The following is a 17,738-nucleotide window of genomic DNA, read 5'->3' on the forward strand; positions in this document are numbered from 1 at the left end:
TTTTACGTGAGATTCCACATCGGTTGGTGAGTGGAATGAAACGTTTCTTATGAGGGTGTGGAAACTTTTACCTAGTAAACGCGTTTTAAAACCTTGAAGGAGAAGCCCGAAAGAGAAAGCTAAAAAAAAACATACACGCTAGTAGTGAGTTCGAGCTGCTACAAATACTATAAGATATGGAGGTGTGAAAATTTCCTTTATTTACCAACCATGAACAGCATTTGGTAAGCTGTTTATGTTGTGTGTTTCATGGGCTACAACGAGCGAGCATGGATTCGTGGCCACAGAAGTGTGTGTCCCCTGTGACGAATGTTTCTCTGTCTCCATCGCAATCCTGCAATCGGTTGAGTATCAATTTGTCGGCAGAAGAAAATGGAAGAGGCCCAAAATCATTCTTTCACAACAGCTTGCATTTGATTTGCTCAATTTCCACTCTCATCAACCAAACATTTATTGCCAGTTCTGCACCAACGTGCAGTTCTGATGGGGCTCCATGGTTAGTGTCTATCCACCAGTCATTAAAAAACGACCCTTGATCATAATGGATAAGTGCTTACAAAAAGAAGCATTTCAATTCAAAATACTTTTTACGTACAAAGACTTAGGAACTAGATCTCACATCGATTAGAGAGGATAACGAAACATTCTTTACAAGAGTGCTGAACATTTTCTCAGCAGACACGTCAACCTAAAAGGACAAGTCCAAAGAGAACAATATCAGTTAGTGATGGGCTTAGGCGGTTACTAATTGTATAAGAGTCAGGCACCAGACGGTGTGCCAACAAGGAGACTCAAAGGGGTGGACACCAGACGGTGTGTCAGCGAGGATGTTGGGTCCCAAAGAGAGGTGGATGGGGGGGTTTTACGTCAATTGGAGAGGGAAACGAGTGTCACCGAGGACGCTGGGCCTCAGAGGATAAGGATGTAGAAATCTCTCCATAGCAGACGCGTTTTAGAACTTTGAGGGGAAGCCCAAAAAGAAAAATCCAAAAAGAACAAGGACAATATCGATTAGAACGTGCTGGCACCCACCTGTACATATTTTTCCTTGCATAAACACCCCCTCGTGGGAAAGAAGGGTTGAGAAGAAGTTGAGAGTGGTCCATTGATTGGAACCCAAAGCTGAGAGAGACTTAAATTCCCTTACAATATTCTTTCTGCTATCTTGGTTTCATACTGTGACATCTCTCTATCATGTAACCATTATAAACATAGCTCACGACACACAGAACAGCAAGAGAAAGAGAAGAGAGCCTCAGAGTGGCTTCACCCTCAACCTCCTGATAGCCTAGCTTCTTCTGTCAATAGCAAAACAGTACATATTATTTAGCATGAACCAGTGGATAGTCCCAAAATGGAACCAATCACAACAACATGAAGATGCTAGCAGATCTTCCCATGTCCATTTCCCCCACAAAAACACTACTTTCAGCCACAATCTTGTCCCCATGTAAGCACTAATTGAATTAGCCAAGCTCATTTCTCTCTTTGTTTTTGTGTGTTTTTGGTCGTCATTTGCGAGAAACAAACTCATTTCTTGAGTTCTAGTACTTATGCTAAAACTACTCATTTAAAAAGTGCTTTCATACCCTCCATTGATGTCTTTTTGGGGTGAATTGGTGCAATATTTCAGGGCAAAGGACGGCCATGGGGAGGTGCTTCTTCAAATGGCTCCAACAAAGCACTCATGGGGCCAATCCGAAGACACCCTCGAGTCCCTAGTCCATAGTTCACTGTTGAGGAAACGGACACGATCCAACCCAGAAGGCAAAGATGAAGCTTTTATGAGTGGGGCTTTTTTAGAATCTCATAGGAGCTTCAAAGCCAAAAATTCCATCGAAGACTTAGCTCCAGATGATGGCTCGGTGATTCACAAGCTCCTTTGTTTAATAAACTTGTTTTGTTGTGCTACTTTGGTGCACTTTTAGTGGACATCACTGGCAGTTTATTTAGTTGTTTGTGGCGTTGAAATCAGGACGAACATAACACGAAGAGGAAAACAAGTGGGAGCTGTTCAATTAGACGAACTCAGTCTGAGAGAGTAAATGACTATGAAATGACTTTTTACTTCTGTAAATACTTGAAAAATTAACATAACAAGAAGATTTTAATCAATTTGAATACTGGGGAGTTGAAATCTTTTTTCCCTTTTTTTTTTTTTTTTTTTTTTGTAGAGACGAAGAGATCGGATAAACCAGAAGTTAAAAGATCTTCAAAAGTTGGTGCCAAATAGGAGTAAGGTGAGAAAATTCATATATATTTTTTTTAAGGATATTTGAAAAACTCGTATATAACTATAACCTAAACTCAAATTCAATCGGTTGGGGAGGAGAACGAAACACCTTTTATAAGGGTGTGAAAATCTCTTCCTAGCAGACGCTTGAGGGGAAGCCAGAAAGAGAAAACCCAAAAAGGACAATATCTACTAACAACGGTGGGTCTGAACTGGACAATATCTGCTAGCGGTGGATATGGGCTGTTACAGTCCCCGAGACTATAAAACATGTATTCCATGATTGTTTATAACAAGTTTTAAGAACGATAAATCCTATTCTCCAAGAGCTTCACTTGTACAGACTGATAAAAAGGGCTAAAAACTCTCCTTTTACAGACTGATAGAGCTTCACTTTTGGACGACACGATTCAATATTTGAAGCAACTTAAAGCACAAGTTCAGTTCATGTGCAGCATTAGATCAGATGTGCCACAGATGATCATACCTCTAGGAATGCAGCAGCAGCAGCTTCAAGTGTCACTGCTCGCAGCTCGTATGGGACTGCTTGACACTGCTTCAATGGCTCCCAGTTCCAGTTCCTTCCCTTGTGCTGCTGCATGTCCTCCGACTCTACTGCCTTCCATCATCTCATCAACAAAGCCAAAATCTAAACTTTCCACCTCTGCTTTCGTCCCTCCAACCGATCCTTTCTGCACTCTTCTGGCACAAGTAAGTCCAACACAAACTATATCTACATGAGCAACAAAATCCTAAAAAAGCAACCAAACAGATCAAACTACCAGTTTAGTTGGTTTTAGTAACACATCGATCAGAGTTCAAATTGTTGGGATAGTTGGTTATTCTAATAGCCTCAGCTCACTGCTACCGGACATTGTCCTATTTATGTTTTTCTTTTCGGGCTCTCCTCAAGATTTTTAAAACACGTATGCTAGGGAGAGGTTTTCACGCCCTTATAAAGAATGCTTAGTTCTCTTCTCCAACCGATGTGAGATCTCACAATTCACCACCTTGTTCGAGCCTCAGCGTCCTCAATGGCACAAAGCTCGGTGACTGGCTCTAATACCCTTTGTAATGGTCCAAGCCCAAAGTAGCAGATATTGTCTTGTTTGGATTTTTCCTTTCGAACTTTCCCTCAAAGTTTTTAAAACACGTCGATAAGAGAGAGATATCAACACTCTGATAAAGAATGCTTAGTTCCATTCGACGTGGGGGTGGTTCAATTTTCTAACTTTAAGAGTCAAGAGGGTTAAGAGTAAAATTTGGATGTTGAGCATCCTACATAAACTCCTAACATGAATAGAATGAATGTGCAGCCAACTATACTAGTTTAGTTTAGTTTTTTTTTTTTTTTTTTTTGGTATCGAAGTGCTGATTTTTTGTTGCTGCAGTCAATGGATATGGATTTGTACAGTAAAATGGTGACACTATATTGCCAAGAAGTGAACAGGACACCTCGGCAGGCAAGCAAATTAATGGAATCACAATGTGTAGAAGGGATCGAGGAGGATATGCATCAGAGCTAGCCAGAATAAGCTCCACCATTTGGTTGACTCCAACAAACACTAGTTTAGTTGAATACTTAGATATGCCTCAGTTCAACCAAATGTTCAAGGCTTTCTCTAGTAATTTTGGTCGATAGAAATGACACATTCTATTGTTCTTGTATTTTTTCCTTTGGAATTCCAAGGACAGTATGCGCAAGTCTAAAGTAAGTAAAAGCAGATGTAGAAAGCTAAAATTAAATCAACTGATGAGGATCTTACATTGGCTAATGGCTAATTAAGGAGAAGGTTGTCGCTATGAGATATTTTGAGAAAATTAAAGGTAAAATAATGAGAATTTAGATTTAAAGTGAACAATATCATACCAATATAAATTCGGTTCCATGCTCGTAGATTGGATCAACTCTAGAGCTTCCTCCAACAATCCCACTCGATCTGTGACCAGACCTTGGTGACAACATGCGCACAAAACACCTAGAAAGGTATCCTCATCTGGCTTGAAAATTTCCATCAACATCATAGAAAAAGCCTGCAAAGCTGCACCGCCTTGCCCATTCATGACATGTCCAGAAATCAAGACATGCCATGTATAGATGTTTTTCTCTCCAATTTTTTCAAAGACCTTCTCTGCTGTGGCCACATCTAGCATACATATCAGTAAGTGCTGTGCCCACAAACGCGTTCGGTCTCAAATTTTATTCTGATATGTAAATCCATAGATCCACTTTCCCTGATTTAAAGCTCCCAAATGAGAACAGCCCGATAGAACTACCACCCGGTTCTTTCACTCGGTTCAGTCCCAGCTGCCAGCATTCCTCTGAAAGCATTGATAGCTTCCATAAACTTTCTATTACGAGTATAACCAATAATCAGAGCATTCCAAGTAACCGAATTTCTCTTGGGCATTTTGTCGAACAGCTGATGAGCATTCCAAAACCATTCATCAACATTTAAGATGATAATGGATGTATTTATCCAGATAACGATTTAACACACTACTTTAATTACTTATAAGATTTGATTACATAAAAAAAAAAAAATATATATATATATATATATAATATATAAAAATTTACGAGTCACTTGGCACTAAGAAGTGTCATGAAGCAACTCTATTGGGGTGTGGACATTCGGGTAACGACTACAAGTGAAAAAGAGAAAAGAAAATTGTACCCGATCAAGAATGAACGTAAACTCGCAAGCTATGGAAGGTGTGAATAGGTATTTTGATCAGTGAAACAAAAAAGTTGTCCCACCACGATAGGTGGGTTGATTCCTCTCCATCTTCCATCTTTTACCCCACAATAAAAAAAACATATTTAACTTTGGATGAATTCTTCGCATCAAATCATGATCTATACGAGTCATATGGTTGTTATTGTTTTGTAATATAAGTAAGATTACCAAACATTAATACTTTTGGGTAAGTAGTTAAGCAATTTACCTAAGACATTTATTTTTAGAATATTAATTAATATTTTTTTCAGTTGAACTATACTTAAATTGATAGATACATTTTTTTTTTAATAATAAATAGATTTTTCTTAAAAGTCGATAACTTGATTTCTATTATTATTATTATCGATGCATATACATAAAAACAAATATATATTAAAATATAATTTTAATTAACCAACAATGGTCCCATTTTATTTTCAATATATATTAAATTTAATCCTTTGAAATTCAAGTTTATAAAAAAAAACTAGTTTAATACTAATTATAATTTTAATGTTAGAAAAAACACAATTATGTGAAGCTGTATCCATATTTTTTTTTAGAGGGAAAAGTAATAATAATTTTAAATTTATTTTTGCGTGGAAAATTGAAAAGGAGAATATTTAAAGAATAAGAGCGGTGTGAGTATGAGTAAACTGAGACAGATCTCCGTGCATATCGATATGAAGCAGAAACGAGTACAGAAACAGAAAAGCAGCGAAGGAAGGAAAGAGAAGGGCGCGAAGTTCATGGAAGCGCGCGCGCGAAAGCGGCGACAGGGTACTTGTTGGCATTTTTGACGAGCTTTGAGAGAGCGGCATGGCCCAAATCAAGGCCACACACATCGGCGAGACGCACCAAATAGAGTAACACATCAGACACCTCTTCTTCCAAATGCTCTCTCTCCGCCGCGCTCCAGTTTGGCAGCCCCCTCTCCACCTCCCCCTTCCACTGGAATATCTCCGATAGCTCTCCGACCTCACCAACCTGCAAGCAATTGCAATTCCATCATCATCAACAACAACAATAGCAACATGTAAGATTTTTCATATTCTATACTGATTGTGTTTGTTTTTAGGTCGAAATTGGTGATCGAGTTGTTAATTTCAATGTGTTTTTTTTTTGTTTGATTGATTACAAGTGCTAGGAGAAGGTTTCTTGGGCTGTGGTATTGTTCCCATCCTCGTACTCGAGCGAACTCTGCGAGCATGTCTCTGAGTTCCTGCAGTGAGACGTCTTTGGCGGTTTTCTCAGGTTCGTAAGAACGATTCTCCATTTCTCTCTCTCTTTGATCTGTTTTTATCTGCTTGTGGTTGTGAATGTGATCTCTGAGTTCGGTTGGGCCATAAATTTATAGAAGTCAGTTCAGAGAGAGAGAGAGAGAGAGAGACAGAGAGACAGGGGGAATTTGAGATGATAGTGGGAGGTGCACTTGAGGTGTTTGATAAAAAGATAAAACAGTAATTAAGGCATGTGAAGTGTGGGAAAGCATGTCTCCATCTTTCCATTCATCACTTCAAAGTTCAAATCACCTATCTGCTGCTGCAGCACCTCATGCCATGCCATGTCTCTCCACTTCTCTCCACCACAAAATACTTGCCCACTTCATTCAAGCTTTAGAATTTGAAGCTTCTTTGGACTTGTTTTCTTGAATTCAACAACTGAGAGGGAAGCTTCAAATCTTTGCGGTGCCATGCCATGTCTCTCCACTTCTCTCCACCACAAAATACTTGCCCACTTCATTCAAGCTTTAGAATTTGAAGCTTCTTTGGACTTGTTTTCTTGAATTCAACAACTGAGAGGGAAGCTTCAAATCTTTGCCACCTTGGTCGAAGACACGTCTTAACTAATTACTAGGCTTATTTAGCTTATTTAGCAAGCTTGTGTGACGACTTTGGATCCTAGTTCCTAGTTCATTTATTAATATGCAGTGGATTACTTTCAGTTAACTTTAGGTTATACGTCTTTTTGTTGGGCGAAAAATATTTTTTACTAAAAATGAAGAAGGCAAAAGATACCTTCAATTAGGGTAAAAAAACACTTGTGGGGCAATGTTTTCCTCTTGATTGATAGCATTTCATAGCGTTTCTAAACCCTCAAAGTCTCTTTGGTAATGTTCTGAAGAACGAAAAATGAAAAAGGAGAAATAAGGAATGCTACCAAACAATTGCTGAACTTATATAATGCTCTACGAGTTATTAAATGTTTAATCATGAGCATCTTTGTAGTTAAACGATGGTGTGTGAAGGTACAACTCGTTGAAAATATTTAATTACGGAGTTTGGAGAATTGGATTTTATGACTTCTGTGCGATTCAAGATCATGGGGGGCATTTGGATCTCTGTTTCGAAATTGGAAGTGTTTCATTTTCATTCCCTTCTCCCATCTATTTAAGTAATCTCTGTTTCGAAATTTGGGAAAGATCGGGAGAAAGGAGGAGGAAGAAGAAGAGGAGCGAGGAGAAAGACATGATCAGTAGACGGCGGTGGCACTGTCGTAACTAAACTGGAGGATATTGGTTTTTCGCAACTGTTATAATTTTAGGGATTTTCTTTTAATTTTAATCTCAACTTCAAAGATTATAGAGAAAGAGAAAGGAGTTGATGTGGAGAGTGAAGTGAGAGAAGTTGGAGGCGGAGGCACGTAATACAAATCCCGGAAATTGCGATTGAAGTCTAGAGAATTTATGAAAATCTTGAAGTTTGCAAGGGAAAGCAGACAAATTCTGTTTAAACACCCATTCTTTTCTTTCATTTCATCATCTTCTATCTCCCCAACCATGGCCTCTAGTTCTTCTCGTTTCCTTTTCTTTTATTCTTCTTTTCCACTTACTTTTCTGGGCCAATAATAACTAGTTGGAGTTTCAAAAAGGAGATTAATTCACGAAGTACTATTAACTATTAGGATATATACAAGTTTAAGTCTAACCTAACATCATTTAGACCTCTATTTAGCATCGAGGGTTTGAGTTAAATCAGTCTCATTAATATATATGTATATATTTTAACTTAGGATTAGTTTGTGAGTTTGTGACACCAACTAACGGTGGATAATCATATTTCTTAGAGGTACTAAATACAACTCCTCCTTGACCTGATCATCCTATTCGCTCCAAGAGCAGGTTGGGATCGTGGAACTCTCGTTCGAGGAGTAAGTAAGCATACAGTGAAGTATCATCAAAATGCACACTCCATCTCCGTCTATAGTCTTGTTCATTTCCCTATCCTTTACCGTCGAGTTGTTTCGTCCCCTAATCAAGTATAGTTTGCTACTGTTCGAGTTTGAAATTTCTGATTTTTTTCCTTTCTTAAAAGGCATCATAGCATTGCTAATTGTTGTTGATACAATAGTTTCACGAGCCATAATGATAGTTCTATAAAAAGGATTAGGAAATTCTGGAAAAGAAGATGGTGGGGGGCTTTATGCTCACCGTATGAAGTGCAATCAAAGCAGCTTACTAGCTGAGGGTTGCCTCAGGCCATGAAAGCTATTCAAATAGCTTGCTTTAAAGCATCTGATATTTTTGATTTCCCAGCTTCAAATTTTGCTTTAATAGAAGAAAAGAAAAATGAAAAGGAAAAGGGGAAAAAAAAATTTGTCGTAGAGAACAGAGTTAGATGTTAATGATTGCAATGCAGAAAAGGAAAGTGGAGATGAAAATGGACAACCAATTATTGCTTCTAGACTCATATAACATTTTTTATTTGTTATTTAACCTATCCATTAGAAATTCTACTCATAACTTCGAATTGTGGGTTGTGTGTCTTCTTTATTTTAAATATATATTTTACTACATAATGTATATAATTGTTAATTTTTTAAATTAAGGAAGAAAAAAACTCTAATTATTAAACGTGTTGGTGTTCGAGGGGGGATTGTTGGGAGTGAATCACACATTGGCTAATTTAGAGAATGATCATGTGTTTATAAGTAAAGGAATACATCTCCTTTGGTACGAGGCATTTTGGGGAAGCTCAAAGCAAAGTCATGAGAGCTTATGCTCAAAGTGGACACTATAGAGAGTCGTGATTCTTAACATGGTATCAGAGTCATGCCCTAAACTTAGCCATGACAATAGAATTTTCAAAATCGAACAAAGATTGTGAGCCTCTGAAGTGTCGAATAAAGGGTGTACTTTGTTCGAAGGGAGGATTGTTGGGACTGAGTCACACATTGGCTAATTTAGATAATGATCATGTGTTTATAAGTAAAGGAATACATCTCCATTGGGATGAGGCCTTTTGAGGAAGCGCAAAGTCATTAGAGCTTATACTCAAAGTGGACAATATCATACAATTGTGTAGAGTCGTGATTTCTAACAAAAGGAACCAATGAAGAGAGAAGAAAAATAAAAAAGAAAACTGTCCTTGTTGCACTATGTCATTCCATAATTAGTAATCTTACCGTATTTTTAATTTCTTTTTCTCAACTTTAGGATTTTTTTTTCTTTTTACTCGCATCACAACTACGATTCAACACAACAATGATTTACATATTTGATCTATATATTTCCCACTAAGTCTTAATGTATAAATAAAATAAAATAAAATAAAATAAAATCTCTATAAGAATAATTAATCTACCAAAGAATGCTACGGTAGAAATTAAAAAAAAAAAAACTTTTGAAACACTCTTGATATTGATATGCTCCACTATAAGTAGGATTGACAGTATTTGTGACATATATTTAAGTTTATAAACTTTTTTAATACTCTGAAATGGAATAAATGATGAAGATGTTGACGTTGTATATGTCTCTAATAATTTTGATCTATTACCTATTTTATTTAATATAATGATTAGTGGATAGGGCGTGTGCTAGAAATTCTCCCAAAGAAAAGTAAGGAAGGTTTTGTTTCCTAAGAAATTTGGACCAAAAAATCAATTTTAACAATAGTTTATTAATAAATTAGTTATTTTCCTTTATGAAATCATTAAAAAAAAAAAAAAAAAAGAGAAGTTTAATAAATCAGAATTAATTGGATGATTGTATGAGCCATTGTGAGTTAGAAACGTGGAAGCTGAGAGTTTACATCACTGAAGTTGGGGCCACAAAATGAAGGCATTAAAGTTCTGGGGGAAATGGCTTTCAATATTCTTCCGCAAATCAAGAATTGACACCAAAATCTATCTAAGATTTGGGATTTTTTTATTTTATTTATTTCTTCCATTACAAGACTTGTAGTTTTGTCCTGTCTGATTTAAGTGCAACATGATCTCCAACTTCCTGCAAAAATAATCCATTCTCCATCATTTCTATCCAATAACCACAATTTAACTATATACACACAAAGTTACTCCTACTCCTAACATTAATCTAATCAACACAGTGAGCTAGAGAGTATGAAGATTTAAACATTTCAACTTCTTTATTGTTAAAATACGCTCTCTTGAGAATTGTTGGGAGAGGAGTCCCACATCGGCTAATCAAGAGAGAGGTTGATCATGAGTTTATACGTAAGGAATACAACTCTATTAGTATGAGGCTTTTTTGAGGAAAAAAAATAAAGTCATCGGACCCGTATGCCTAAATTAGATAATATCATTACACTTTTTACATTCTATTAGCCAAATAGAAGGATTTGTTGCATTTTGTTCATGGGTCTCTACTTGAATGTTTGGAAAGCCCACCACAAGCAATCAAGCTTTAAATAATTGAACCAACAAAAGCAGAAACTGAGCTCATTTTCAGCCATCTTTTTCCCAACAAACCTGCTCTGCCCTGTTGTTCAAATGGCAGCCTCATCAACCAATTCTTTGTGAAAGACAGAGACTATTAAGAAACAAGCATTTTGGTTCCAGTCCAGATGTAATAAAGCTCTTTTATTCAATCAACTTGGGCCATAGGAGATGAGTTCATTATTCTTGTAAGGAAAGCAAAAAAACAAAACAGAGAGGAATTCTTTCTTCATTTTTTTTTTCTTCCAACATTTTGTGAATGATGAATGTTTTTGTTTACAAGATGAATGGTAATAAATTGAAGTGTGTAGGTATCAGTATTATCTTATGTCTATCAAACACTATGTAACAACCTAAGGTTATGCACATTTCTTCAATCAAAATCTTGATCAATGCATGGAGTAGGGGAGAACATCTGGCTGAATTCATCTCCCCCTCTTAACCCTATGATATTGATCAACATAGCTAGCACTTCCTTCATGTTCGGTCTCGCCCCTGGTGCTTCGTTTGTGCACCTCACCCCAATCTTCAGTAGCTCGCACATCTCGTCCGCCCCGTCGACGAGCCCCGACCCCAAAACTGCCACTGGTATCACTGCTCTACTCAACCCTTGTCTTCCATTTCCCATCACCCTTTTAGCCCATTCAACTAGACACTCTTCCCCTCCATCCAGTGCTCGTCTTGCCGTAGCAAGTTCCATTGCCAAAACTCCGAAACTATACACATCGCCCTTTGTTGTAGCTTTCCATGTCTGTCCATACTCGGGTGCTACATAACCAATGGTTCCAGCCACCATGGTACTCACATGGCTGTCTCCTACATCCATAATTCTAGCCAACCCGAAGTCTGTCACCCGTCCTCGACCGTCTTTATCAAGCAGAACATTACTTGCCTTCACATCACGATGCACAATAGAAGGAAAGCACTCGTGATGCAGAAATACCAATGCTCGTGCCACATCGATCGCAAGATCGATACGTCGCTGCCAGTTTAGTCTAAGTCTGTCTACTATAAGATCTTCCAAGCTCCCTCCTTCCATGTACTCATACACCAAAATCTTCTCCGACCCATCAAGACACCATCCGTAAAGTTGAACAAGGTTCGGGTGCGGCCAGTTGAAGCCATTTCCAGTAAGAATCTTCATTTCAGCTTGGAACTCTCTTTCACCTTCATTCCCTTCTCTCTGAAGCTTCTTCACTGCCACTTGCCTTCCATCAGGTAACATTCCTCTGTAAACTGTTCCATATCCTCCTTTACCAATCACCCTATCCTCTGAAAAGTTTCCTGTGGCTTTTAGAATATCAGCATACGTAAAGACCGTTTTGTCAAGTCGAATCACGGTTACCGAATCCGAAAACCACGGCGACGAGGTGGGAGAACTCGAGCCGAAGTCTTTCATATATTTTATATCGTCCAAGAGATATCCTCGTGATTCATCCGAGTTCCTCACCATTAAGAACACTATGAGAGAAAATGCACCAAATATTAGGAAAGCAAGGATCAATGATAAGGAAGCCAACATCCCAATTAGCGTCGAGTTCCTTTTGGATGATCCTGCCATTCTTGGGTTGGCAGGTGACTTCGGCGGTGTTATGTTGAAGAACGATGGTAGGCGCAAAAGAGGATTGCCAAGATATGAGTCCTTGTCAAACGTTGAGAATTGCCCACTTGGAATGACTTCACCAGTTATGAGAGGATTATATGAAATGTTGAATTTGTTAAGCTCATTCAAGTTCAAGAAACTTCTAGGGAACATGCCAGAGAAGTTGTTGTATGATAAATCAAGGTTCTGCAAGCACTTCAGGCCTCCGATCTCGGTCGGGATCTCGCCCGAAAAACGATTTTCCGAGACGTTTAGAACAACCAGTGGCAGATTCCCCAACTGTGGAGGGAGTTTCCCACTGAAATTGTTGCAACTCAAATGCAACATACTGAAGTTCTTCATCATTCCAATCTCATTTGGTATCTCACCACTGAACTGATTCCCAGTGAGCTGAACATAACCAGAGATTTGCAGTGTTCTAATTCTGCTGCAAAATGGGAAAAGGCCATACCCTTTCAACAATCTATCCCAAATGCTTCTACAACTCTTCCTTGTAAGAATTGTGTAAACAAATCTGAAAGGAGGGTAGTCTGCTGGTATCCATCTCTTCATAGCCAAGCACTCCCCCGATCCAGCAATGAACTTCTCGGTTCGTCGATTCATTTCGAATGTCGCCGTGGCGTTCTTTCCAATGTTCGAAAGCTCGGGCGGGATGCGTCCATGTAGCTTATTGTTCGCAAGATTCAGCCATAACAAGCTCGAGCAACTACCAAGCTCCCTGGGAATTTCACCAGTCAAGGAGTTGTTTGCCAGCATTAGCCACAAGAGTGAAGTCAATTTCCCAAAGCTACTTGGGATCGATCCATTTAAGTTGTTGAATGAGAGATCAAGAGCTTGAAGATTCAGCAAGTTCCCATATTCCGATGGAATCACTCCATTGAACTTGTTATATGCAAGAATCAAGAACTCTAAGCTCTTCATTTCAGAGATTTCTACAGGCAATGAACCTGAAAAGTTGTTGAAACTCAGATCCAAACGAGCAACTCTTGGGAGCTTAAGAATCCCAGAAGAATAAATCCCTCCGGTGTAAGAATTCCCATGAAGAACAAGGAATCTCACCTGTGTAAACCTCCCGAAGATTTCTTGAATGTCCCCTCCGAAATTGTTCTTGCTCAAATCGAGGAACACCAAGTTGTTCAAACTTAAGAGCGATTCAGGAATTTCCCGGGAAAAATTGTTCTTTCCCAGATATAAATTCTGCAAACCCGAAATTCGTCCGATTTCCGCCGGAATTTGCCCGGAAAATTGGTTCCCCCATAGATTCAAAGAAGACAAATTCCCACAATTAGAAACCTCCACTGGAACTCCGCCGGCAAATTTATTCTCTGACAGGTCCAACACCTCCAAATTACAAACCCCAGTAAATATCGCCGGCGATAGCTCGCCGGAAAGTTCATTCTCCGACGCTGAGAAAAAACGAGTCCTCGCCAACCCACCCCACAATCCACCATTGAATCTGTTGGAGCTCAAATCCACATGCTGCAAATTCCGGCATTCGTCAAAACAGTCATCCGTCCGACCAGTGAGATTATTACCGGAAACATTAAAGAACATCAAATTTCTGCAAATGCCCGGAAAATTCAACCGTATGTCTCCCCAAATCCGGTTGACCGACAAATCCAGAGTCTCGATATTGACCAACCCCGACAAGTTCAACTTGTCATCGATGATGTTGTGCGACAAATTCAACCGCCGGAGATTTCTGCAGTTGTTCAAGTCGCCGGGAATTAGACCAGAGAAAGTGTTTCTAGAGAGGTCGAGGTCCGTTAGCGCCGGAAAGGCAGAGAAATTATGAAAAATTGTGCCGGAAATATCTTCATTTGAAAGGTCAATTCCGGTCACTTGGGAATTGATTTGATTGCAGGATATTCCAGACCAAGAACAGGGCGAGTTCTGCAAATTCCAAAACGAATATTTTCCTCGTTTAATGGGATTATGTTTTTCTAAAAAGAATTTCAACTGTAACAAAACTTCTCTGTCTCTCTGCAATTCTTGTCCCTCGACAATTGTACCTAAAAAAAACAAATAAACATGATTGAATCCGACCAGACCCTCCTCGTAAACAACGCAAAATTACACACACAAGCCACACAAAAAAAAAAAAAAAAAAAAAAAAAAAAAAAACTTGTCTAGAATTTTAGATACCCAGATGAGAAAAACCAAAAGGGATTTGATTTTGTGGTGAATACCTGTGATTAAGATGAAGAAAGTGATAATTGGAAGACGCCATGAATGATTATCAGTGTCTTTCTCCTTCATACTATACTGTAATTTTGGTGTGTGTTCCTTGGGCAAATGGGCTGGAGAAATTTTCAGAGAGAAGCCATGAAAGCAGAAGAGAAGAAGCTAAATTTGGAGTAAAAAAGGAAGAAATGGGGAGAAAAGTAGAGAATGGTGAAACGTAAACGAATTGGCTTTGAAACCGCACGCAGCAGCAGCGCCCGCACAAGACCAAACAAAAGTTTGAAACTCAATTTAGAAAAAAAAAAAAAAAAAAAAAAAAAAAAAAATTGTTTGTGGAAAAATGTTGGAGGGTTTAGATGAGGAGGAGATAGCAGAAAAGAAAGGAAAGGAAAGGAAGTGAAAGAGGTTTGGTTTGGTTAGTTTAATGTTGGATGGTTGTTGGTGGGAAAGTGGGGGTGAGGGTCACAGGCAGGGGACGGTAGCGAGCCGCTTTGCTTGACCTTTTGCTTTCGTAGCAAAGTGTTTGACTCAACTATTTGCAACTTTGAATCTTTCATCAAAATTCTAAATCTTCCTTAATAATTTCTTTTGTTTTTTTCGTTTTATTTTTAATGAGTTTAATTAAATTCATTACTTATTATGATATATAATTATAAGAAATTAAGAGATATTAAAAGAATAATAATAATAATAAATTTAAAAAAAAAAAAAAAAAACAAAAACAAAAAATTTGAGCAAAGAAACAGGAAGGGATCAAAGTCTACAATGTTGTCTGGATGAAATCCTTTGATGGCAATTGGTCAAACCAAGAGTTGTTGGGTCTCTCTCTGCTGATGTTTTTTTTTTTTTTTTTTTTTTTTTTTTTTTTTTTTTTTGGAATTTATGGGTTAGGCTAAAATCACATTGCCCGTGCTTTCTTACGTACCATACAAATTAATATATATATATATATATATATATATATATATATATATTAAAGGAAAAAAGAGAGAAAAAAAAAAGAAAAAGGAAAAAGCAAGACAGTCAAAAATTGGATTCCATTTGTCAAATTTGGTGTGGTGGATATTGTGTTTTTCTTTTGTTTTTAGGGATAAATAATTATATTAAATAAATAAAGAAATTAGAGAATATTTAAGAATTTATTTGACATTTAAAAAAAAAAAGGATTGTTATTGGACACAAAATAAAAAATTCGGAATTTATTAGATAATTTTGTTAGCTCAAACCCTCATTAAACATTTTCTTTAAATTTTTTAAGAACTGAATAAACCTATAAAATCCAAAATTCATTATTTAGTTTATAATTTTTATTAATTTAGTTAGTTCGGATGGTTACTAGGTAATGGTCACAACTTTTTTATTGTCATAATTAAAGGGTGAAATATAATTAAAAATATGAATGTTAAAAGATATATTTTACCGAACTCTGTAAAAAAGTAAAAGTAAAAGTAAAAAAGATAAAATTTGAACGGAGCTAACTTATTGATGACTATTTAAAGTGCATGTATGAAGAGACGTAAATAAATGTAGCGGGAAATTTGGTTTAACTTTGCCTTCACCCTTCAATTAATGTAACCAAAATTGCATTTTCCTTCCATTGATTTACTTCCTTTATTGTCATTAATAGTTAACTAAATTACTATTTTTCTTGTAATGAGAAGAAATAAAAATTAGCTAAAGTTTTATCATTTTTTATTCATACCTAATTTTGGAATGTTTAGTTTATGGATAATGAGAAGAAATACTAAATAAACATACCTAATTTGATGTTGAATTATAGATTAAATTGAATTTTAATATATATATATAATCTCTAATAATATAACAACTTAAGTTTATCGCTAATAAATCTTGTCCGTTTTGGCTCATTGCATGTCGCCGTCAACTCCACAATTTTAATAGTTCATTTTCCTCTCAAACCGACTTGAAATCTCACAAATAACTAGTAAGTACAAATTTAAGATATTTTTTCTCTCTATGTGAAAGTGTAAAAAAATCGTAAGATAAAGGTTTTTTTCTCTTTACATGAAAGTGTAAAAAATCGTTAGATATAGGTTTTTATTCTCAACCACTTATGCCCGATTGTTTCTTCGAGGCAGCCTACTCCTGCTCAAAGTGCCTTGAATGATGTACACGAGATATTATCTGCTTTAGCCTGTTGCATATTGTAGTCAGCTTTACGGATTTAAAACGCGTTTACCAGGAAGAAATTTCCACGTTCTTATAATGAATGTTTTGTTTCCCTTTTCAACCAACGTAAGATCTCACAAATAACTACCAAGTATAAATTTAAGATATTACATCAAAGTGTGAAAAATCGTTAGATATAGGATTTTATTCTCAACCACTTATGTCCGATTGTTTATTCGAGGCAGCCTACTCTTGCTCAAGGTGCCTTGAATGCTGTGGATGATGCTTGTAATTTCTATATAGTCGATGAAGTCGAGTTATAAACGTCAATGATGTTATTTTGGCTTATTAACTCTTAAATGCATAACGTGAGAAAACGAGTTGATTATTCAAAAGGAAAGAAAAAGAAATAATAAAAATGATTGGGAAAGAGAAAAAAAAAAAAAAAAAAAAAATCACGTGTGCGTGAATTTAGAGCATTATTGCTGCGAGTCATGTTCCTCAAAATTAACAATAAAACAAAAAGCAAATCTCAATCTTAATTTTTCCTTTTCAAACACACAATTCCATTCAAGAATAATCTCCACCTATTGTCCCCCACGTGCGTCCTTTTTTTTTTTTTTTTTTTTCTAAATAATCACAATTTAATATATATTTTAATTTTTATTACAATAATAATAATCTCATTTTGTTAATTCAATATATATATATACGAAAATATACTCTTTATATTTGGTCATAATGAGAAAAAAAATGTTAATTAGAAAAGTACATGGGTGTACTTGCAAAATATAAAATCAAGTTTTATTTAAAGGCTTTTATTATTATTATTATTATTATTATTATTTAATTTTAGTTGTTGAAAAATTCACCTTTGCTTACAAGTTATTTTAAAAATTAGTTTACAATAAAATATGGCAGGCAGGTTTGATATTTAATGAGAATTATTTTAATTTATATATTTTTTTATTTGAATATTTCATTTTTTATTACAAAACTAGATTCAAGGCCTAATTTGGTAAAATTACAGGCTGGAAACCACAATTATGGTATTTAATAAGATTTTTTCCTTTTTTTTTTTTTTTTTTTTAATTTACAAAATGAATACACTGAAAAAAAAAAGGAAAAAATAAAATTTAAATAGAAGAAGTCTAATTTGTTAGATGTACCATTAATTATAGTAGAG

The 17,738-nt window shown here is 36.4% G+C and overlaps 3 protein-coding genes and 2 long non-coding RNA genes across 6 annotated transcripts; 2 read left to right on the forward strand and 3 right to left on the reverse strand.

Annotated features, from left to right (window-relative positions):
• Positions 1-220: 220 nt before the first annotated feature.
• Positions 221-3,901, forward strand: LOC111779735 (transcription factor UNE10). Its single transcript, XM_087119523.1, has 6 exons — positions 221-1,450; positions 1,634-1,866; positions 1,974-2,041; positions 2,175-2,240; positions 2,612-2,944; positions 3,625-3,901. The coding sequence occupies exons 1-6, from the start codon at positions 1,332-1,334 to the stop codon at positions 3,757-3,759; spliced, it is 954 nt and encodes a 317-aa protein (XP_086975649.1). The 5' UTR covers positions 221-1,331; the 3' UTR covers positions 3,760-3,901.
• LOC147787371 (uncharacterized) lies at positions 2,797-5,079 on the reverse strand. The gene is made up of 3 exons (XR_015413653.1): positions 4,912-5,079; positions 4,104-4,656; positions 2,797-2,935 (listed from the first exon to the last, which is right to left on the reverse strand). It is a non-coding gene; the product is annotated as an uncharacterized LOC147787371 (long non-coding RNA).
• A 523-nt stretch (positions 5,080-5,602) lies between these two features.
• Positions 5,603-6,232, reverse strand: LOC111779721 (uncharacterized). The gene is made up of 2 exons (XM_023659842.2): positions 6,095-6,232; positions 5,603-5,943 (listed from the first exon to the last, which is right to left on the reverse strand). Exons 1-2 carry the CDS (start codon positions 6,230-6,232, stop codon positions 5,704-5,706), a joined length of 378 nt encoding a protein of 125 aa, XP_023515610.1. The 3' UTR covers positions 5,603-5,703.
• Positions 5,851-9,205, forward strand: LOC111779722 (uncharacterized). 2 transcript variants are annotated; one of them, XR_002812726.2, is made up of 3 exons: positions 5,851-5,992; positions 6,098-6,210; positions 8,023-9,205. It is a non-coding gene; the product is annotated as an uncharacterized LOC111779722 (long non-coding RNA). The 2 variants fall into 2 exon arrangements; XR_015413652.1 differs by lacking the exon at positions 8,023-9,205 and having other exon boundaries at positions 6,098-7,166.
• Positions 9,206-10,848: 1,643 nt separating this feature from the next.
• On the reverse strand, positions 10,849-14,740 carry LOC111780588 (Leucine-rich repeat protein kinase family protein). The gene is made up of 2 exons (XM_023661023.2): positions 14,428-14,740; positions 10,849-14,250 (listed from the first exon to the last, which is right to left on the reverse strand). Exons 1-2 carry the CDS (start codon positions 14,495-14,497, stop codon positions 11,009-11,011), a joined length of 3,312 nt encoding a protein of 1,103 aa, XP_023516791.1. The 5' UTR covers positions 14,498-14,740; the 3' UTR covers positions 10,849-11,008.
• Between the last annotated feature and the right edge of the window lie 2,998 nt (positions 14,741-17,738).

The sequence above is a fragment of the Cucurbita pepo genome, chromosome 18 (genome assembly GCF_057944985.1).
Source record: "Cucurbita pepo subsp. pepo isolate OVF chromosome 18, ASM5794498v1, whole genome shotgun sequence".
Taxonomy (NCBI): Eukaryota; Viridiplantae; Streptophyta; class Magnoliopsida; order Cucurbitales; family Cucurbitaceae; genus Cucurbita; species Cucurbita pepo.